Source organism: Bombina bombina, chromosome 8 (genome assembly GCF_027579735.1).
Source record: "Bombina bombina isolate aBomBom1 chromosome 8, aBomBom1.pri, whole genome shotgun sequence".
NCBI lineage: Eukaryota > Metazoa > Chordata > Amphibia > Anura > Bombinatoridae > Bombina > Bombina bombina.
In genome coordinates, this window is record NC_069506.1 from 38,226,997 (window position 1) to 38,251,005 (window position 24,009).

General features: G+C 37.1%; 1 protein-coding gene across 1 annotated transcript in view; it reads right to left on the reverse strand.

Moving 5' to 3' along the window:
* LOC128638384 (carotenoid-cleaving dioxygenase, mitochondrial) overlaps positions 1–24,009 on the reverse strand; it is a 53,980-nt gene that overhangs the window by 24,804 nt on the left and 5,167 nt on the right. The window contains exons 2-6 of the mRNA XM_053690314.1: positions 20,832–21,027; positions 19,627–19,835; positions 17,608–17,723; positions 16,645–16,747; positions 96–224 (exon numbers count right to left, since the gene is read on the reverse strand). Of these exons, the coding sequence (XP_053546289.1) occupies positions 96–224; positions 16,645–16,747; positions 17,608–17,723; positions 19,627–19,835; positions 20,832–21,027 (753 nt within the window). The remainder of the gene's footprint in view (positions 1–95; positions 225–16,644; positions 16,748–17,607; positions 17,724–19,626; positions 19,836–20,831; positions 21,028–24,009) is intronic.

Genomic DNA, 24,009 nt, shown 5'->3' on the forward strand with positions numbered 1-24,009 from the left:
TATTAGAATGTTATACATGTCCAAGAGTATTATAAATGGATTGCTGTAATACAAGTAAAGAAGATTTAATTGTATAACGTTAATGTAAAACTTACCAAAGCTGTGATAATAGGAGGGTCTCATGTTATTTTCTGGTACTATAGAACAGATAACCTGCGCTCCCTCTAAGGTCTCCCCGGAACTGGACTTCTGTGCAGGGACCCTTATTATGTTATATTTAGTGCCTAAAATGCAGAAAAAAAGTGAACACAAATATTGGTCTCTATTTACATCACTATGAGAGATGCAATATTTCCATTTAAAGTTATTATACACAGCTCTTTCCTAGTTTATTAACCTGTTAACTGCCTCCTCATTGGAAGGGTAAAAAACACAGCAATGTAATAATTACGCAAACAAGGAAAAATAAATCTAATGTTTGTTTTTCGTTCCCACAACTAAAGATTTATATACAATTATGTTCATCCAATTACGCAAGAATCCGCAACTAAGCCACTTAACTGGTAAATAAGCTGCAGCTCAAATTCCCCTTTTAAACTATAAACATGCAGACAACTAAACGTCGATCTTTAAAATGTTCATTAATTATTGCAATAAAATTTGTGTATTTTTAATTAAAAGGTTAATTCTAAAATAACATAAAAATTATATGAAATCTATATTTGCGTGTCATTAATTGTACTGTTAAGTAAAATCCCTGCATGCAAACACATTATACAGCTATTGTTAGGTAAAGGTCCTGCATGCAGACACATTATACAGTTATAGTTAGGTAAAGGTCCTGCATGCAGACACATTATACAGTTATAGTTAGGTAAAGGTCCTGCATGCAGACACATTATACAGTTATTGTTAGGTAAAGGTCCTGCATGCAGACACATTATACAGTTATTGTTAGGTAAAGGTCCTGCATGCAAACACATTATACAGTTATTGTTAGGTAAAGGTCCTGCATGCAGACACATTATACAGTTATAGTTAGGTAAAGGTCCTGCATGCAGACACATTATACAGTTATAGTTAGGTAAAGGTCCTGCATGCAGACACATTATACAGTTATTGTTAGGTAAAGGTCCTGCATGCAGACACATTATACAGTTATTGTTAGGTAAAGGTCCTGCATGCAAACACATTATACAGTTATAGTTAGGTAAAGGTCCTGCATGCAGACACATTATACAGTTATAGTTAGGTAAAGGTCCTGCATGCAGACACATTATACAGTTATAGTTAGGTAAGGTCCTGCATGCAGACACATTATACAGTTATTGTTAGGTAAAGGTCCTGCATGCAGACACATTATACAGTTATAGTTAGGTAAGGTCCTGCATGCAGACACATTATACAGTTATTGTTAGGTAAAGGTCCTGCATGCAGACACATTATACAGTTATTGTTAGGTTAAGGTCCTGCATGCCAACACATTATACAGTTATTGTTAGGTTACAGGTAAAGGTCCTGCATGCAAACACATAATACAGTTATTGTTAGGTAAAGGTCCTGCATGCAGACACATTATACAGTTATAGTTAGGTAAAGGTCCTGCATGCAAACACATTATACAGTTATTGTTAGGTAAAGGTCCTGCATGCAAACACATAATACAGTTATTGTTAGGTAAAGGTCCTGCATGCAGACACATTATACAGCTATTGTTAGGTAAAGGTCCTGCATGCCGGCACATTATACAGTTATTGTTAGGTAAAGGTCCTGCATACAAACACATTATACAGTTATAGTTAGGTAAAGGTCCTGCATGCAGACACATTATACAGTTATAGTTAGGTAAAGGTCCTGCATGCAGACACATTATACAGTTATAGTTAGGTAAGGTCCTGCATGCAGACACATTATACAGTTATTGTTAGGTAAAGGTCCTGCATGCAGACACATTATACAGTTATAGTTAGGTAAGGTCCTGCATGCAGACACATTATACAGTTATTGTTAGGTTAAGGTCCTGCATGCCAACACATTATACAGTTATTGTTAGGTTACAGGTAAAGGTCCTGCATGCAAACACATAATACAGTTATTGTTAGGTAAAGGTCCTGCATGCAGACACATTATACAGTTATAGTTAGGTAAAGGTCCTGCATGCAAACACATTATACAGTTATTGTTAGGTAAAGGTCCTGCATGCAAACACATAATACAGTTATTGTTAGGTAAAGGTCCTGCATGCAGACACATTATACAGCTATTGTTAGGTAAAGGTCCTGCATGCAGACACATTATACAGTTATTGTTAGGTAAAGGTCCTGCATGCAAACACATTATACAGTTATTGTTAGGTTAAGGTCCTGCATGGAGACACATTATACAGTTATTGTTAGGTAAAGGTCCTGCATGCAAACACATTATACAGTTAATGTTAGGTAAAAGACCTGCATGGAAACACATTTTACAGTTAATGTTAGGTAAAAGACCTGCATGCAAACACATTACACAGTTAATGTTAGGCAAAAGACCTGCATGCAAACACATTATACAGTTATTGTTAAGTAAAAGACCTGCATGTAGACAAATTATACAGTTATTGTTAAAGGGACAGTCAAGTCCAAAAAAAACTTTCATGTTTCAAATAGGGCATGTAATTTTAAGCAACTTTCCAATTTACTTTTATTACCAATTTTGCTTTGTTCTCTTGGTATTCTTAGTTGAAAGCTAAACCTAGACACATTGTACAGTTATTGTTAGGTAAAAGACCTGCATGCAGAAACATTATACAGTTATAGTTAAAGGGACACTGAACCCAATTTTTTTTTCATGATTCAGATAGAGCATGAAATTTTTTTTTTTTATTATTTTTTTTTTGTCATGTCATTTTTATTGATATTTCATTTTGGGTACAGAAAAAAAGAAAAAGGGTGAGGGGACAATTTCTTAAAATCAACATGTTTGAGAATTGATGTGGAACCATATTTTGGCAATTATGGGCCACAATTCCCCATACTATGTTAAATCAATTTATCACCTTATTAATTAACTTAAATAAAAAAAAATAATAAAAAAAAAATTTTTACAATATTATCCTCTCTGTCTTAAGCAATCAACTATTCTTACATCCCAAACAGAAAAAAAAAAAAAAAAAAAAAAAAAAAAAAGGGGAAGGGGGTAGGAAAAAAGAGAGGAGGGGAGACAATTACCTCTAATTACCAGATTCCTAGTAGAATTAATTCTGAATCTCTAAACGGATAGATTATATATTCAATTTCACTGTCAGGGAGAGATTTTATAAATATGGACCACTTTGAGAAGAATCTCTTTATATCTTCGTCGTTTTGTATATCAGTATCCACTTGCTCAATAATGGTTTGTTTCTTTAAGCAGTTTTTAATTTCTTTTATACTCGGGATTGTTTTTGTTTTCCATTTCTTCAAAATTAAGTATCTACCGGCCAAAATAGTCAAGTTAACAGTTTTGACTTCCTTAGAGAATAAACCCTCATCCTGAACAAGAAAAACTACATTTGTTGAGGTGAGAGACGGAGAGGGAAGGCCTAAGCTGGTATTTAACCAATACTGTGTCTTGAGCCAAAAGTTTCGAATTTTTGGACATGCCCATATCATGTGCAATAGGCTGGCTGAGGGAAGGGAACATTTTGGGCACTTATTGAAACTGGCCTGACACTGAGCACCTTTTTTTGGTGTAAAATGTGACATGTGCAGGATCTTAATGTGCGATTCCCTCCAAGTTGTGGATAAGGTTACCCGAGAGACCACTTGTATGGAATGAGTGAGTGTAGTAAGGGTGAGAGAATCTTGTCTTAACATATCAGCCCATTTGTGCCGATTTTTTTCCAGTACTTCTGGGCCTTTAAGTGAAACTAGTGTTTGGTAAATATAGGAAATTGAAGTGAGCCCGTTCCTTACTAATAGGATTCAGTTATCAATACTTCCAAGTGACCAGTCCCAACCATACTCACTTGTTAATTTAGTAGCATAGTGTCTTGCTTGAAGGTAAGCAAAAAAGTTTTTGTTGGGGATACCATATTCCTCTTTTAGGGAGTTGAATGTTCTAATGCATCTAGTTACAGGGTCTATTAACTGGTGAACTTGGCCTAGACCTTGACTCTGCCATTGTGCGAATAGAGTCGATTGCATGCCTGCTGGAAACTGTGGGTTATTTAAGAGTGTGTTATATCTAGATACCTTAGACTCAATAGATAGTTGTTTACACGTCCTCTTCCACATTTGGATTGGGTTACAGATCGTACTTATTTTTTCAAGTTCAAGAGGATAAAGATTGTTATTACAATGTATTAGAGCCCTCGGCTCAATTGGGTAAAGAATATCGGCATCAAGTTCAAGATTTCTGATATAGTCCCTGTTAGTTATCCAATCTACTATAATCCGAGCTAAGAACACTTGATTATAACTCCTTAAGTCAGGGAGAGATAGACCTCCTAATTTTGAAGGTAGTGTTAATTTAGCTAGTGAAATTCTAGGCTTCTTGCTCTGCCATATAAATGAACGTAGAGCTATATTAAATGATGAAATTTCTTTCCTTTTAAGGATCAATGGGGTATTCTGAAGCACAGAGTATTTTCGGCAGAAGAGTCATTTTATATAAGGCAATACGTCCTGACATAGAGAGAGGGAGCTTCTGCCAGTTTTTAAAGGCTTCTTTGACAGTCTTAAGTACTGGAAGTATATTCAGAGAATACCAGTCATCAGGGTTATAAGATATCCATATACCTAAGTATTTAACTGAGTCTTGTACTATACTGAAAGGAATTTCTGTTGCTGAGTCCTTTGTCTGTTTGATCCAAAGTAACTCTGACTTTGTTGTGTTTACCTTATAACCAGAGAACGACCCAAACTGATCTATTATCCTGAGGAGCTTAGGTATATTAATAGCCGTGTTTGATAAATATATTAGAACGTCATCAGCGTAGAGTGCCATACGCATCTCCTTTTTTTTTACCTTAATTCCCTCCAATTGTTGGCGAATTGAGATAGCTAAAGGTTCGATCGCCAAATCAAATAATAGGGGAGAGAGAGGACACCCCTGTCTGGTTCCACGCTCTAGTTTTATATCCTGAGTAAGATCTCCATTTACTATGATTTTCGTGGAGGCGTTTTTGTACAGACTGTTGAAAAATCAAAGAAAATTGCCACCTAGGCCGAATTTCTTCAAAGTATAGGAAAGATGATCGTAATGTACAGAGTCAAATGCTTTTTCAGCATCAATAAAAATGATTGCCATATCAGGGGTCTCCTCTCTCCTCCCAGTCCGCATCTCCTCCATTATCCTGAAGTATTCAATTGTAAGGAATAATTCCCTTATTTTGGCAGAGGAATTCCGTTTCGATATAAACCCTGCTTGATCTTTATGGACAATCGAGGGGAAAAAAGATTGCATCCTAGTTGCCAAAATAGTTGCTAACAGTTTGTAATCAGTATTCAGAAGTGCTATAGGTCTATAAGATTCTTTCCTCACTGGGTCCTTCCCTGGTTTCAAAATAAGAGTTGTGTTAGAGGCAACGAAATCTGGTGACGGCGTACTCCCTTTAAGGTAAAGATCATTAAATAAAGAAGTTAAGTGCTTTGTTATTTCAGATGAGAGTATCTTGTAAAATTCATTTGGGAGGGAGTCAGGTCCTGGGGCTTTATTATAAGCTAGTTTATGGATTGCTGTAAGAGTTTCTTGCTCGGTAATAGAAGAGTTTAAGCGATCAATTAATTCATGCGAGAGCTCTGGGTACGTAATTTTTTTCCAGAATTCTTCACGCTGTACAAGGTTTGATATCTTACCACTATAAAGAGTTCTGTAATAGTCCTCAAATACTCGAAGAAGTTCTGCTGGTGTTTTAAATTTCCTACCTTCTGATAATATGGCTTCTATTATAGGAGATGCTTTCTCGCGTTTAACCAGATTTGCCAAAAGTTTACCTGTTTTATTACCGTAATGGTATAGCTTAGCCTGTAATCTAAGATCCTTTTGTGTTGTTTTATGAAGGTAGAAAGAATCTCTGTGTGCTAGCGCAGAAATATATCTGGACCATGTTACTGGAGTTTGTTGGTAGATGTGCCTGTTGTATGCGTTTGTTACTGCTCTAAGAAGCTCTCCTTCCCTCTTCTTATATTTTTTAGTCCTGGCAATAGTGTATGCGAGTATTTCCCTTCTTAACACAGCTTTGGCTGTTTCCCAGAATAGTGCTGTTCGTGAGATATGTTCCTGATTAAGCTGGGCATAATCACAGAATTTTGCTATCAGCCAGTTTTTAAATTTATTGTCAGTGGTTAGATACTGTGGAAATTTAAACCCTCTTTTCCCTCCCGCCGAATAGTTAGACTGAAAAACTAAAGAAATAGGGGCATGATCAGATGTTGTAATTGGGAGAATTCCAGCTATAACTTTAAATTTATATAATCTTTCATCAATTAGAAAAAGGTCTATTCTGGAAAGTGTCTTATGTGCACGAGAGTGGCATGTATACTCCCTTGCTTCCGTATTTTGTGTCCTCCAAATGTCACAAACCTTCAAATTATTAGTTAATTTAATGAATAGTTTTGTTTCTAAATTATCTCTCTTCGTTTTTCGAGAGGTGGAATTCTGTCTCAGTCTATCTAGTGGGTATTTGGGTGCCATGTTATAATCTCCCCCCAGGATCAGATATCCCTCTGTAAGTAACATAAGTTTGTTTTGTAAGTTTTCCCAAAACAGGAGACTAAAAACATTAGGAGCGTACACATTGCAAAGTGTGAACATTGTTTTCATTATTTTGATTTTTACGATCAAATACCTTCCCTCTCTGTCTGCCTCTGTATATATAACTTCGTATGCAAGCTTCTTTCCTAAGAGGATTGCTACCCCACTTTTCCTCTTAGTTGTGGACGAGAATAATACTTCTTTAACCCATGTGGTTTTGAGTTTAAGCACTTCTTCAGGTTTTAGGTGGGTTTCTTGGAGAAAAGCAATATCTGTACTATTTTTCTTTAGGTGGGATAATACTGTTTTTTGCTTAATGGGGGATGTTAGACCACCTATATTCCAAGATATCAATTTAAATGTATTCTTTATGTCCATCTAGACAATTTTAAAGACAGAAAGGGAGGGAGAAGGGAGGAGAAAAAAAAAAAAAATTTTTTTAAATCAATAACCCAATTAACCCATGTAAGGCAAGTTGTAAGAGGAAGTTTAGCCTTCCTTCCTCCTTTAGCCCTCACTATAAATTTTATCATCTTTATTAATCCAATAGTGAGGAAAATGTACATAAAAAAAATAAGTAAAAAAAAAAACAAATAACGAGAAGAAAAAACATATATCTTATTTTCCTGACTATCCTTCCCGCTGTTCTAAGTTGGTACTGTGGGATACGTTTCAAAGTAAAATTTTTCAGCTTCTTGCGCTGATTCAAAGGTATGAGTATATCCTTCTATCACAATTTTTAGTTTCGCAGGATATAGTAATGTAGCCCATGCCCCTTGTTTTATGAATTTTGTACAATGTGGGGCAAGTTCTTTCCTTTTAGCAGATGTTTCTGCAGAGTAATCTTGAAATATCATGATTTTTGCACCGTCTATCATTATGGGTTGGTGTTTGCGGTATGCTTGGAGCAGTGCGACCTTATGCTTAAAATTTTTGCGATAATTGGTCTGGGTCTTGTATTCATTCTGCTTGCATTAAATATTCCTATTCTATGTGCCCTTTCAATAATTATCTGAGGGTGAGATTCAGGAATTTTGAGTACCCGGGGTAAGATGTTTGACATAAAGTTTTCTAAGTCCTCATATTTTTTTCCCTCTGGGACCCCAATGACCCTCAAGTTGTTTCTTCTTGATCTATCTTCCAATTCTTCGATTTTATACTGCATTTTTAATACTATACTATTTGTAGAATCAAGGATAGATTTATAAGATATATTCTGGTCCTCAAGGTCTGAAATTCTTTGTTCTACTTCATCAATTCTATGCGCAAATTGTTTGACCTCATTAGACAAGGACGCAATATCCTGTTTTATTTCATCTTTCAATAACTCAAATTTAGGGGTTAGGGCTAGCGAGATACTGTTAACCAATGTTTGGATATCAAAAGTTTCCAATGTGGTTGGGGGGTTTACCGTTAATGATTGTGACTCTGTTAGAGTTTCCTGAAGAGGTTTATTCTTCTTCTCTCTCTGCCTCCCTGCCATAGTTAAAGGAGGTGTTTTGGGGTGACCATGCAGATATTTGTCCATGTGCAAAAAAAAAAAAAAAAAAAAAAAAAAAAAAAAAGGGAAAAACAGATAAAGTGCTACGTGAACTAAAAAAAGGAAAGGGGAGGAAGGGAAAAGTGAAGGGAGTGGGGAAATTTTTGTGAAGTGATCTCGTGTATTGTGAAGAGAGTGGTCAGTGGGAAAAAAAAAAAAAAAAATTATATGGGGTGTTAACCACCCAGTTATTTCAGTGATATTGTGAAAAAATGGTGAGAAGTGGGAAATGGATTCGTGGTGTGAGTGAAAATTGTGAGGTTATGTGCGTATTGTTTCCTTTAATCCTATGAGGGGAAGCAGACTTTTAATTTCAGTAGGTTTGTTAAATTTATTAAGTCCAATTTTTATTTTTATTATTCTCTTTTCTTTTTCCCCTAAGTTTTCCCCTTAGTAGGCCCCTGCTGACCTTTTTATTGCAGTGAAAAGGAGTCTGACTCTTATTTAATCCAACTAAACTTAGTTGAATCCTTTAGTTTGCTCAATAGTATTTTCAGTACAGTTTACTTATAACCTTGGCACAAATTATGCAACAAAAAAAAAGGAAGAAAAGAGAAAAGGTAAAGAAACACAAAAACCCCTCACAGCTTAGATGATTTCTCTCTATTCTATGAAAGGTAGATTAATTTTCTTATTTAAAGTTAATTAATTCCCTTACCATTGTTTTACCCTCCCATCCAGTAATTTCCCTGCCCTCTTTCCTCTCTCTGGCTCCCCTTCCCTTGCCAATACGGTGAAATTATAGCTCTTAACAGCTAAACAATCTAAAAAAACCCATACATTAGTATCAGACAATTTAGCCAGCAAACAAAATTGCTTTTAGTGTTCTTTCAGTCCTGTATGTACAGAGAAAAGAAAAAAACTCTGTGAGCTCTGTTATCCCTGTGCAACTAAGGTTGCTGATTTTTATACAATTGCTCACAGTGAGAGTTGAGAGTGACTCTTCCAGGGCTTTTCAATATTTCTGAAAGGTTATTTTATCCTTTGTGAGGGGAATGTCTTTTTCTGTGTGATGCTTATTATAAAGAGAGAGTTCAATACCACCACTCCCCCCTATATATTAACTTCTCAACTTAGACAGTGTCTCTGTCAAGGAACTGTAAATTATCCGGACTCACCTCAGCCTCAACTGCGATCTGCCATAAACCCTTTATGGGAAGCGTTGCCTCATCTTACAAGTGTGCATTGAAGTCCGCTAGGGGAGAAAGCTGCCTCTTACCGCAGTTATTCATGCTTTTGGAGAGTTGGTTGAAGCCCTTGTGATTCTCTCCTCCTCTCATGCAGCATCGGTGAGAGAGGAGAGATGTATGCCTCCCGCTCTTGTTTCTACAGCCCCCCAATCCCTCTCTCGCAGCACCGGTGGGAGAGGGTGGGGCCACGCAAGATCCTTTGTCAGATTGAGCTCACAAGAAACACTGAGGTCACGGAAACCCTGAAACTATCCAGCGGGGGGGGAGATCCCGGTCCGTCCAGGCAGTGCCGGTTATAGTTGGAAACCCTCCAGAAGCGAGGCTATTTCCCTCTGCTGGTAGGTGCAGTTCTCCAATCCATCACGTCAGCTGATCTATTCCCGACCTCTAGACAGCACCTGTCAGCCGGAGGGGGTAGAGGAGGCCGATCCGTCTGGGCTGAGGAGAGGAATCTTTAGCAGGTTGCGGTTATATCATCGCAAACTTTGTGAGGTGAGATCGATATTCCTCCCAATGGGAGCCTAGAAAAGGAGCCGCAGCTGTTATAATGGAAGCCGAATACCAGGTTTCTCAGTCTCTTATTACTTATTTATGGGGGGAGAGCAGGGAGGTATTCCTACATTGGTTAAGGAGCAAATTATATCCTATTCTCCAACTTTCTCTCTTTGCCGGCAAGTAAGTGGTGTTTGTTCGGAGCAGTAACTTGTTTTCCAGATGAAAACTTTTTACAATTACTAGCAGAGAGGATACGTAAATTTATGGAGAAGAGTTTTCAGGCAAAATAGTTTACTTTCACTTCCCCTTATCCCTTGTCTTGACTTGGCTTGCTATTACAGCGAGGTGTAGAAACGCTGTATTGGTTCCAGTAGCGTTCTCTCAAGCTAACCAGGTAGCTATCCCAGTGATTGGGGTATGGCGCGAAGGTAACCGCCAGCAGCTGTAGGGCAGGAGCTGGAGCTCAGCAGCATTTACTACGCTCCTCCTCCACCGGAACCCCTCAAGCATGCAATTTTCAGACCATGAAATTTTAAGCAACTTTCTAATTTACTCCTATTATGATTTTTTCTTTGTTCTCTTGCTATCTTTATTTTAAAAGCAGGAATGTAAATCTTAGCAACCAGTCCATTTTAGTTTCAGCACCATGGAAAGCTCTTGCTTATTGGAGGCTTACATTTACCCACCAATAAGCAAGCATAACCCAGGTTCTCAACCAAAAATGGGCCAGCTCCTATGCATCACATTCCTGCTTTTTAAATAAAGATAGTAAGAGAACGAAGAAAAATTGATCATTTGAGTAACTTAGAAAGTTGCTTAAAATGTCATGCTCTATCTGAATCATGAAAGAACATTTTTTTGGGTTCCGTGTCCCTTTAAGTAAAATACCTGCTGCATGCAGACACATTATACAGCTGTCATTAAATAAAATGCCTGCATGCAGACACATTATACAGCTGTCGTTAAATAAAATGCCTGCATGCAGACACATTATAGAGTTATTGTTAAGTAAAACACCTGCATGCAGACACATTATACAGCTGTCATTAAGTAAAACACCTACATGCAGACACATTATACAGCTGTCATTAAGTAAAACACCTGCATGCAGACAAATTATACAATTTAGTTATCATTGATATGGAACCAATATGCCGTCATGTTTCTGTTTTACTTTTCCTGTAAATATTTTGCGTCAAACTTCTCAAAATAAAATCACAAGATAAATCTGAGAAAAGGCTGTTTCTTGTCAGTTTTGTGTATTTAACCAATACAACCAAAAAAACCAACCAATTTACTCTGATGAATGTAACTTAGTATCCTGAAACGTTGTACCTCTTAAGGGTTTATCACAGCCTATCATTTGATAACTGGCATGTTAGCAGCTGCTGATGAGCCACTTTCTATGCCAAGACAATCACATCAGCCATTTTCCTTAATTATTGGCAGCATTTTTTTTATGTACCTGTCCTGTTTCACAGGTCACAAATTCCTGATTGTTAACAACACATTTACTGGGAAATTTCTTAACTTATCAAATTCATCAGCTAAAAGGACATTGGTTTTGCTCATGGGCAAATTATTAGGTATGTGCATTTGTTTTTTTCATTCTGTAACGATTGCGGAAGTAGGTTGCCACAAGCCGCTGATGCCTGTTTTCGGAGTCCCAAATATTCCTGTGAAAGAACAACACAATGAGATCTGTGCAAATCCAGAGCTCAGGGTGTTGCACTTTAAAAAGAATACTTGTAGCAGCCTACTTCCGCAATCACAAATCAGAAAAGAAGATTCACAAGAAAGAGTAGATAATTCGGAAACTCTTCTAGCAGAAGAGATGGCCAAAAGAAACAACACTTTCCAAGAAAGTAGTTTAATGTCCAAAGAATGCATAGGCTCAAACGGAGGAGCCTGTAAAGCCTTCAAAACCAAATTAAGACTCCAAGGAGGAGAGATTGATTTAATGACAGGCTTGATACGGACCAGAGCAGAGATTTGTCCCTTCAAGGAACTTGCAGACAAACCCTTATCCAAACCATCCTGAAGAAACTGTAAAATTCTAGGAATTCTAAAAGAATGGCAGGAGAATTTATGAGAAGAACACCATGAAATATAAGTCTTCCAAACTCAATAATAAATCTTCCTAGAAACAGATTTCCGAGCCTGTAACATATTATTAATCACTGAGTCAGAGAAACCTCTATGACTAAGCACTAGGCGTTCAATTTCCATACCTTCAAATTTAATGATTTGAGATCCTGATGGAAAAACGGACCTTGAGACAGAAGGTCTGGCCTTAATGGAAGTGGCCAAGGTTGGCAACTGGACATCCGAACAAGATCCGCATACCAAAACCTGTGAGGCCATGCTGGAGCTACCAGCAACACAAACTATTGTTCCATGAGGATTTTGGAGATCACTCTTGGAAGAAAAAATAGAGGCGGGAAAATATAAGCAGGCTGGTAACACTAAGGAACTGTTAACGCATCCACCGCTTCCGCCTGAGGATCCCTGGACCTGGACGGATACCTGGGTAGTTTCTTGTTTAGATGGGAAGCCATCAGATCTATTTCTGGAAGACCCCACATCTGAACAATCTGAGAAAACACATCTGGATGGAGCGACCACTGCCCCGGATGTAAAGTCTGACGGCTGAGATAATCTGCTTTCCAATTGTCTATACCTGGGATATGAACCGCAGAAATTAGACAGGAGCTAGATTCCGCCCAAGCAAGTATCCAAGATACTACTTTCATAGCTTGGGGACTGTGAGTCCCACCCTGATGATTGACATATGCCACAGTTGTGATATTGTCTGTCTCAAAACAAATGAACGGTTCTCTCAGAGGCCAAACCTGAAGAGCCCTGAAAATAGCATGGAGTTCTAAAATATTGATTGGTAACCTCGCCTCTTGAGATTTTCAAACCCCTTGGGCTGTCAGAGATCCCCAGACAGCTCCCCAACCTGAAAGACTTGCATCAGTTGTGATAACAGTCCAGGTTGAATGAACTAAAGAGGCCCCTTGACCTGAGAGAGTCGAACATTGGGATTTAAGGATATTACTTGTGATATCTTTGTATAATCCCTGCACCATTGGTTCAGCATACAAAGCTGGAGGGGTCTCATATGAAAACTAGCAAAGGGGATCGCATCCGATGCTGCAGTCATGAGACCTAAAACTTCCATGCACATAGCTACTGAAGTGAATGATTGAGACTGAAGGATCCAACAAGCTGAAACCAATTTAATTGTCTCTTGTCTGTTAGAGACAGAGTCATGGACACTGAATCTATCTGGAAACCTAAAAAGGTGACCCTTGTCTGAGGAATCAAATAACTTTTTAGTAAATTGATCCTCCAACCATGTCTAGTTGATTGGTGTGAGATTCTGCAGAATGTAAAGACTGAGCTAGTACCAAGATATCGTTCAAATAAGGAAACACCGCAATACCCTGTTCTCTGATTACAGAGAGTAGGTCACCGAGAACCTTTGAAAAGATTCATGGATCTAGGCCAAATGGAAGAGCGACAAATTGGTAATGCTTGTCTATAAAAGAGAATCTCAGAAACTGATAATGGTCTGGATGAATCGAAATATGAAGATATGCATCATGTAAGTCTATTGTGGACATATAACTCCCTTGCTGAACAAAAGGCAGAATAGTCCTTATAGTCATCATTTTGAAAGTTGGCACTCTTACATAGCGATTCAAAATATTCAGATCCAGAACTGGCCTGAATGAATCTTCTTTCTTTGGGACAATGAATAGATTTGAATAAAACCCCAGACCCTGTTCCTGAAATGGAACTGGTATGATTACCCCTGAAAGCTCCAGGTCTGAAACACACTTCAGAAAAGCCTGAGCCTTTACTGGATTTGCTGGGATGCGTGAGAGAAAAAAATCTTCTCACAGGAGGTCTTACTCTGAATCCTATTTGGTACCCTTGAGAGACAATACTCTAAATCCAATGATTTTTTACAGAATCTGCCCAAATGTTTTGGAAGAATCTTAATCTGCCCCCTACCAGCTGAGCTGGAATGAGGGTCGGACCTTCATGCAGACTTGGGGGCTTGGATTTACTCCAATTTGAAGAAGGTTTCAATTGGAACCAGGTTCTTTGGGGGAAGTATTAGGTTTCTGTTCCTTATTTTGTCGAAAGGAATGAAAACGGTTAGAAGCTTTAGATTTACCCTTAGGTCTTTTATACTGAGGCAAAAAAACTCCCTACCCCCCAGTGACAGTTGAAATAATTGAATCCAACTGAAAACCAAATAACTTATTACCTTCGAAAGAAAGAGATAATAATCTAGACTTATATACCATGTCAGCATTCCAATATTTGAGCCACAAAACTCTTCTAGCTAAAATAGCTAAAGACATAGATTTAACATAAATTTTGATGATATCAAAATTGGCATCACAGATAAAATGATTAGCATGTTGAAGCAAGCAAACAATGCTAGACAAATCAGGATCCATTTCCTGTTGCACTAAACTTTCCAACCAAAAAGTTGATGCAGCTGCAACATCAGCTATAGAAATGTCAGGTCTGAGAGGTTAAGCCAGAATATAAATAAGCTTTCCTTAGATAAGATTCAAGTTTCCTATCTAAAGGGTCTTTAAAAGAAGTACTATCTTCCATAGGAATAGTAGTACGTTTAGCAAGAGTAGAAATAGCCCCATCAACTTTGGGGATCTTTTCCCAAAACTCCAATCTAACTGCTGGCAAAGGATACGATTTTTTAAACCTTGAAGAAGGAATAAAAGAAGTACTAGGCCTATTCCATTCCTTAGAAATCATATCAGAAATAGCATCATGAAGTGGAAAAACTTCTGGAGTAACCACAGGAGGTTTATAAACAGAATTTAAACTTTACTGGTTTTAATATCAAGAGGACTAGTTTCCTCAATATCCAATGTAATCAACACCTCTTTTAACAAGGAACAAATATACTTATATAAATAAATAAGTAGATTTGTCAGTGTCAATATCTGGAGGAATCTTCTGAATCAAATAGATCCTCATCAGAGGAGGATAATTCAGTATGTTGTCGGTCATTTGAAATTTCATCAACTTTATGAGAAGTTTTAAAACACCTTTTACGTTTATTAGAACGCGGGATGGCAGACAAATCCTTCTGAATCACATCAGCAACAAAATATTTTATATTCACAGGTATATCATGTACATTAGATGTTGAAGGAACAACAGGCATTGTACTATTACTGATGGACACATTCTCTGCATGTAAAAGATTATCATGACAACTATTACATACCACAGCTGGAGATGTAATCTCCACAAATTTACAACAGATGCACTTAGCATTGGTAGAACTGTTATCAGGCAGCAGGGTTCCAACAGTGGTTTCTAAGACAGGATCAGATTGAGACATCTTGCAAATGTAAGAGAAAAAACAACATATAAAGCAAAATTATCAATTTCCTTATATGGCAGTTTCAGGAATGGGAAAAAAATGCAAACAGCATAGCCCTCTGACATAGAAAAAGGCAAGAGGCATATAGGAATGGGGTTTTAAATAATTAAATTATTTGGCGATAAGTATGACGCACAACGCAAACTGAAATTGTTTTGGCGCTAACAACATCCGGAAATGACACACTCGCGTCATTGTAGACGCAACCTTGTGCAAGGAACTCGGCATCAACTAATACGCCGGAAATGATGAATTTTCATCATAGGACGTACCTTCGTGCCAAACAAATTTTGCACCAAGAATGACGCAATAAACTTTGGCATTTTGCACACTCGCAAGCCTAATTTTTCCGGCAAAATTTAATGAAAAAGCAGTCAATAGAAATAAGACTATACCCCGGGTAAGAAAAATATTTTGCTAAATATGTTGGTTTTTTTTTTCCAAATATGCAACTGATAGTCTGCAAAAGGAAATATACATAAACCTGACTCATGGCAAATATAAGTACAATACATATATTTAGAACTTTATATTAATGCATAAAGTGCCAAACCATAACTGAGAGTGTCTTAAGTAATGAAAACATACTTACTGAAAGACACCAATCCACATATAGCAGATAGCCAAACCAGTACTGAAACAGTTATCAGTAGAGGTAATGGAATATGAGAGTATATCATCGATCTGAAAAGGGAGGTAGGAGATGAATCTCTACGACCGATAACAGAGAACCTATGAAATAGATCTTCCTCAAGGAAAACCATTGCATTCAATAGGTGATACTCCCTTCACATCCCTCTGACATTCACTGTACTCCGAGAGGAATCGCGCATCAAAATGCTGAGAAGCGCATATCAACGTAGAAATCTTAGCACAAACTTACTTCACCACCTACATAGGAGGCAAAGCTTGTAAAACTGAATTGTGAGTGTGGTGAGGGGTATATTTATAGGCATTTTGAGGTTTGGGAAACTTTGCCCCTCCTGATAGGATTGTATATCCCATATGTCACTATCTTATGGACTCTTGCCAATTACATGAAAGATATGTGAGTAGTTATGTTGTTATACACAAGTTATTATTCATTTATTATCCATTCGTAAAGTGCTGCCAAATTCCATAGCGCTGGTCACATGACTGTGCATATATATATATATATATATATATATATATATATACACACACACACACATATATACACAGTATATATATATATATATATATATATATATATATATATATATAAAATATATTACACTGAGCCATAGAAAAGAACTACACATTTATAAAACAGACTAAACAAAACAAATGCATCCTGTGCTTACCTTGTTTACCATAGGAATTCCCCATGTTGTATGACGTCCCATCAGGGTCATAGTGAGGATGAGCAGTTGCACCATTAACGGCAATAAATTTGCTCCAGTCGACCTGCACACAAGGTCACCAATATATCTAAATATCAGAAGCAATACTGATGTAAAACTAACCATCATTAGAGTTATTATGTACAGAAAGGTGTTGGGCTAATAAGTTGGCCAATATGCCCAGCTCAGCAAGTATTCTAGCATTAATAAGCATAAGCGACACATGTAAGGATGCTCAGAAGTGTACACAATGGGAACTGCCACCTTGGTATGTTACCAGAAACAATTACTGCTAGGGGCCTCGTAATGTATAAAATATAAATCACCTGGCACTGGGAGTCTGTGGGCAGTGTAATGGTGGACCAGGCACAGGGCTAAGTGACCCTGAGGGACTGATTAAGGACATGTAGTCCAAAATGTTGCTTGTTGTTTTATTTTCAAATGTATTTGTGAATTTTATGTGAAGATATGCTGCTGCTTTTTTGGATGTCAGTAAAATGTGACCTTTTGGTACAGGGGTTTGCACTTCTTAGAATCACCAGTTCTACCAACAAGTGTATTGGTGGACCAGGCACAGGGCTAAGTAACCTGGGAGCAGACTTAGGAGCCCCGAGGGAGTACAGTCCATGAGGGGTTCCTGTCATTCTGTAGGTGTAGTGTGGGCGGAGTTATGGTGGTTTCAGGTTGACAATGTTTATAATGTGTAGCTTAAATATTGTGGTTTCACATTAGGTAATATGGCGATCTAACAGTCTGTAAAATGTCAGTATCCGAGTCTGGAACATAGTATTTTACATGATGTAACATCACATAAAAACATACGCTTTACAGCCATCATCATTGTTAGTCTTTGTGATTTTATCTCATAAATTGGCAACTAGAACTGAATGAAATACATAACGTTATACTTCAGAATGCAGTTACCTTCTCCAAAGTGTCCAGCTCCTCTGGGTCCACCTTACGCATAAAATTAGTTTCCGTACTGACGTAATAATCCCCCTTGTACAGTACGTAATTAACATTGCAGTTGTCAGTTGACGCTGAAATAAACACAATAAAAATAAATTAATTGCTAAAGTGTAAACCTTTAATATAACTCAACTGAACTATAAAATGACAAGTAGAATAAGAAGAGGTTGAGTTGTTTGACTTTGTGAATACATTACCGTGTGTACAGCACTGTTCCATATACAAGTAGCCCTTAGTTTATGCCGGGGTTAGGTTCCAGAAGGAATGGTTGTAATTTGAAACCCAGTTTATAATGTAAGTCAATGGAAAGAGAGGGAGTTAGATTCCAGGCCCCTCTCAAAATTGTCATAAGTAACATCTAATACATTATTTTTAAAGCTTTGAAATGAAGACTTTAAATGCTAAACATCATTATAAACCTAATAATATAGATTGTATCATCATCAAACTAAGTTTAATGAACAAAAACATTTGCTAAACATTACCTAATAAAATAATTATACAACAGACTGCATCATCATCAAACTAAGTTTAATGAACAAAAATGTTTTTTTACTTGCATTTTTCTGCAAACAATTCTCTGCATTGTTAGCATGTTAGATAATATTGGGTCTGCACCTATTCTATGCATTTCAATCTGGACTGATTAAGCAGTTAGGCACCCTCACCTCAAGCAGCTGGACAGGAAGATAAAAGGGAAGTGGCTGCTAGATCTTGTAGCTCGATAGGTCTGTTCTGTGTATACAGATCAATTTCAGTCTGCTAATTTGCATAACTTTGCTGCAATACAAGCGGACAGCTCCACCTACTGGCTATTTTAATAAGTGCACTGCTTTTCAATAGCAGTCACATGACTGAAAAAAAAGGCTGTTATTCTGAAACGGCGCAAATTGAACCGGCGTAAACCGAGGGCCACCTGTATAGATATTTAAATAATAATGAAGAGTGTCATTGTATGGTGTGATAAACTTACATGTGCTTTAGTAAATAGTGTTACAACAACCTTAATGGTTTAACTTGCATCCTCAGATTCTTCAGTAATGCTGCTTCAAGATTATTAAAAGGGACACATTTTTCTTTCATTATTCAGATAGAGAATACAATTTTCTTTTTTTTTTTTTCAAAATTGACTTCTATTATCAAATGATCTTTGTTCTTGTGTTATTCTTTGTTGAAGAGATATCTAGGTAGGTAGCGTGCTCATGTCTGGAGCACTACATAACAGGAAATAGTGCTGCCATCTAGTGCTCTTGCTAATGTACAACATTGTTGAAAAACTGCTGCTATATAGTGCTGCAGGCACGTTCACAGTCCTGAACTTACCACTCTGCCTTTCAACAAAGGATAACAAGAAAATGTTATAGAAATAAATTAGAAAGTTGTTTAAAATTGTATATTCTATCTGAATCATGGAAGAAAATGTTTGGGTTTTATGTCCCTTTAAGGCAAAACATCAGTAGCTTCCTGTACATATGCTGTAATATCTTCCCTTTCGTTTGGTACCTAGAGTAGTCATGAAGAATCTTATGGTGAATATAGAAAGTGAGTAACAAAAATCCTACCATAACTACAGTTAAAAAAAAGAATACACTGTAAACGCACTTACATATTCAGACAATGCCACAAAGTGTTTGATTGTAGCTGGGGATTCTGGGAAAGGACATGAAACATCTCACTTCCTGTTCTATAAACATATTGCGCTATACATGTGTAGTGCTAGTTACACACACACCATAGGTATGAAGCACGTTTAGTCTCAGTGATGGGAAAATGTAGAGAGGGAACAGAGGTATTAAAAAAGGTCCTTAGATTGTCTGGCAATATACAAAGCATATGTATGACAGACTTTGATATGAGCTATATGTAAATATATACATTTGTACGCTAATCGTGTAGTGTGAGCTTGTCGATGGTCTGCCCAGTAAATGTTTGTAAAGCAGATCTTTTTTCCACTGACCACAGTATTTAACTCACTTATTTCAAAGTTGGATTTGAAACGTCCGTACAAAGACTTGCAGGGGTCTGGCATTGCAAGGGTCCCAAATTCTGAAGCCAAAATCCGGTTGGAACTTTTGTTAGCGTTGTAAGAGTCACTCTCTAGGAATTTGCTCATGTAGGTAACAGATCCATCCTCAATCCTGAACTTGTGCATTAGAGCCATGCCATCAAACCAGTGGTTATAGCTGAAAGTGAAGAACAAGACTGGATAATGTTAAATCTTAATGCTAAGGTGAAGAAAAAAAGTTGCCTAGCATGAAACTTACTCAGTCATGGCGTTCATCATAAAGATTAACCACCAGGCAATTCACATATAAAACACAGGCAGCATCAGACTGATGAACTTCAGGAAAATGTTTCTCTGTGAAAAGCACAATGGGGCTAAAAGAGGCTGCTCCTAGTTGTAACCCGCCATAGAACAAGCTACTGAGCTGTTCCTTCCTGGTAGAGAGCTTCTCTTTCTGTATGTATTTGTAATATCCACCTGGGGAAGTCTCCGTAAGGGTGATGGGGGAAACCAGACATGGACTCCTTGCCCAAAGTGTTATGAGGTATATGGCTGCACCTCACTGATGAAGAACAAAGAAGGCCAAAATGATCATCTGGGGTTGCTATGTTCCTTGTTAAGAGGATAATTGTCTGGTATTTCAGGGCTGGACTGACCTTACTAGGCAATGTCCTTGTTGGTTTATTAATTCCAGTCAGTAAGTGAGTTTGCTTCACTTTTGTTCTGGAGAATTGTGACCCCATAATAAAATCTTTGTGCTGATGCTGGCTTGTAACTCTACCACTAGCTACTAGTTTATTTAAGTTGCTCCGCTGCTGGCCTGAAGAAAGGGGAACATATTTTCATTAATAAAGTAATAATGTTGTCAAAATTCAGCTGAATCAAACAACCCAGAAACTAATCTTGGATGAAAAGAAAATGTCTATTACATATTAATTAATGAGAACTGACTCACATTTTCCAAGTAGCCAATTCTACTCTAGCAAGTAAAATAATGTACGCAAACTATTTTTTAATAAATGTCTTAGTAATTTTATAATTAATAAGTATTTGATTTAAAACGGAATTATAGTTCATTGGGATCCAGGATGAATTCAGCCAAAAAGTGATATTTTTTTTATTTTTGATCAAACATTCAATAAACTCTAAAACATCTTAATACATCTACCCTTACTTGTCATTTCCAAACTCAAATCTCCCTGGTCCATTCCGCAACAAGCTGCCTTTGATCCATTTTGGAATTGTCCCGGTGACTTGAGTTGGGATAGGCTGCGGGCTTTCTGTTACGGTCTGAAACAACGGGGCAATACATTCCACACCTGCTTGAGATGAAAAGTGTAACCTCTCACAGCTAAAGCTTTTTCTGAAAACTGAAAAGAAGAAAAAATTATTTAAATTTTTATCATTTCAACATCATTCATTCACTTTGTAAATACAGAACATGATTTTGTTGTTTAAAGCTACATAAGATATATAATAGAAAAAACAAACTATGTTAATTTATTAGGATGTGATGCCAGACTAGGTATTTTTATTCAATTAATATGAAAATGTCCTTCATATTTTAATTACAATTTATATTTTATATAAAGTGATACAAACTTGAATTTCAAGGGTGATTGTGAAATATTTCATTGCTGACCCGAGGGGGGGGGGGGTAGTAGTGCTGTATAAATGTGTTTATGTTTGTTGGATCTTTGGGGTTTTTATTGTTGCTTGTGTGAATATGGAATTTAAAGGGACATTGTGATAAAATTGTAACTCAAAAAGTTATAAGGGCCAAAATATATATGAGGTGTTAGGGGAAAAAAAGCAGTTAGAGGGTTTTAAATATTTACAAAAAATGTGAGGGGTGTACTCACTTTTGTGATATACTGTATATACATATATATATATTTTTATTTTTTTATTGTAAGGACTGAGTATTGGCTACACTACATTATATTTATTGTAAGGACTATTGGCTACAGTACATTATATTTATTGTAAGGACTATTGGCTACAGTACATGATATTTATTGTAAGGACTGAGTATTTGCTACAGTACAATATATTTATTGTAAGGGCTGAGTATTGGCTACACTGCATGGTTTTTACTGTAAGGAATGAATGAGTATTGGCTAGAGTACATGATATTTATTGTAAGCCCTGAGTATTGGCTAGAGTACATGATATTTATTGTAAGCACTGAGTATTGGCTGCAGTACATGATATTTATTGTAAGCACTGAGTATTGGCTAGAGTACATGATATTTATTGTAAGCACTGAGTATTGGCTAGAGTACATGATATTTATTGTAAGCACTGAGTATTGGCTAGAGTACATGATATATATTGTAAGGACTGAGTATTGGCTAGAGTACGTGATATGTATTGTAAGGACTGAGTATTGGCTACAGTACATGATATTTATTGTAAGGGCTGAGTATTGGCTACAATACATGGTATTTACTGTAAGGAATGAGTATTGGCTAGAGTAAATTATATTTACTGTAAGGACTGAGTATTGGCTAGAGTACATGATATTTACTGTAAGGACTGAGTATTTGCTACAGTACATGATATTTATTGTAAGGGCTGAGTATTGGCTACACTACATAGTATTTACTGTAAGGAATGAGTATTGGCTAGAGTAAATTATATTTACTGTAAGGACTGAGTATTGGCTAGAGTACATGATATTTACTGTAAGGACTGAGTATTGGCTACACTACATGATATTTATTATAAGGAATAAGTATTGGCTAGAGTACATGATATTTATTGTAAGGACTGAGTATTGACTACAGTACATGATATGTATTGTACGGACTGAGTATTGCTACAGTACATGATATTTATTGTAAGAACTAAGTATTGGCTAGAGTACATGATATTTAATGTAAGGACTGAGTATTGGCTACAGTACATTATATTTATTGTAAGGACTGAGTATTGGCTAGAGTACATGATATTTACTGTAAGGAATGAGTATTGGCTAGAGTACATGATATGTATTGTAAGGACTGCGTATTAGCTATAGTCAGGGGCGAAACTACAGGGGGTGCAGAGGTCTCAGGTGCGACTGGGCCCCTGAGGGTGGGGGCCCAGCTAAAAAAAGTTAACCTACCACTGCTTGCACTGATATCATGTGAGTGTGACATGACTACAGGGGTTAGTGTTTCTGTTTTACCCATTGGTGTTTATGTGTGTGTATGGTGTGTGTGTGTGTGTATGTGTATGTTTGTGGAACCAGCAAATTACAGACCTTGTTACTACAGCATGGGGGGGCAGGGGGTAAACAGTGTCACTATACAGTACCACTATATACAGTATGGGGGGGTGGACCATGTCAGTGACTACTGTGGTCACTTTATAAAGTACTGGGGCGGGTAGGGTCAGGCCAGCCATCTCACCAGCAGATTACAGACTGTGTCACTGACTCACTATATACAGTACTGGTGGGTTAAACAGTGTCACTATATACAGTAATAGGGGGTCAGACCATCTCACAGACTGTGGGCACAGGGTGCCTCCTTTTGCAGACATGTAATCTGATTCACATTTTTTTCTGTGTTAAATGTAAAAAAAAAAAATGTATTAAATTCACCTTTTTTTGGAGGGGGGAGGGGTGGTGGTGGGGGGGGGGGGGCTTCTTAGATTCTTGTACCTGGGCCCTGTGGTTTCTAGTTACGCCTCTGGCTACAGTACATGATATTTATTGTAAGGACTGAGTATTGGCTACAGTACATGATATTTACTGTAAGGACTGAGTATTGGCTACACTACATGGTATTTACTGAAAGGAATGAGTATTGGCTAGAGTAAATTATATTTACTGTAAGGACTGAGTATTGGCTAGAGTACATGATATTTATTGTAAGAACTGAGTATTGGCTGCAGTACATGATATTTATTGTAAGCACTGAGTATTGGCTAGAGTACATGATATTTACTGTAAGGACTGAGTATTGTCTAGAGTACATGATATATATTGTAAGGACTGAGTATTGGCTAGAGTACATGATATTTATTGTAAGGACTGAGTATTGGCTACAGTACATGATATTTACTGTAAGAGCTGAGTATTGGCTACACTACATGGTATTTACTGTAAGGAATGAGTATTGGCTAGAGTAAATTATATTTACTGTAAGGACTGAGTATTGGCTAGAGTACATGATATTTATTGTAAGCACTGAGTATTGGCTACAGTACATGATATTTACTGTAAGGACTGAGTATTGGCTAGAGTACATGATATTTATTGTAAGCACTGAGTATTGGCTACAGTACATGATATTTATTGTAAGGACTGAGTATTGGCTACAATACAAGTTATTTATTATAAGGAATGAGTATTGGCTAGAGTA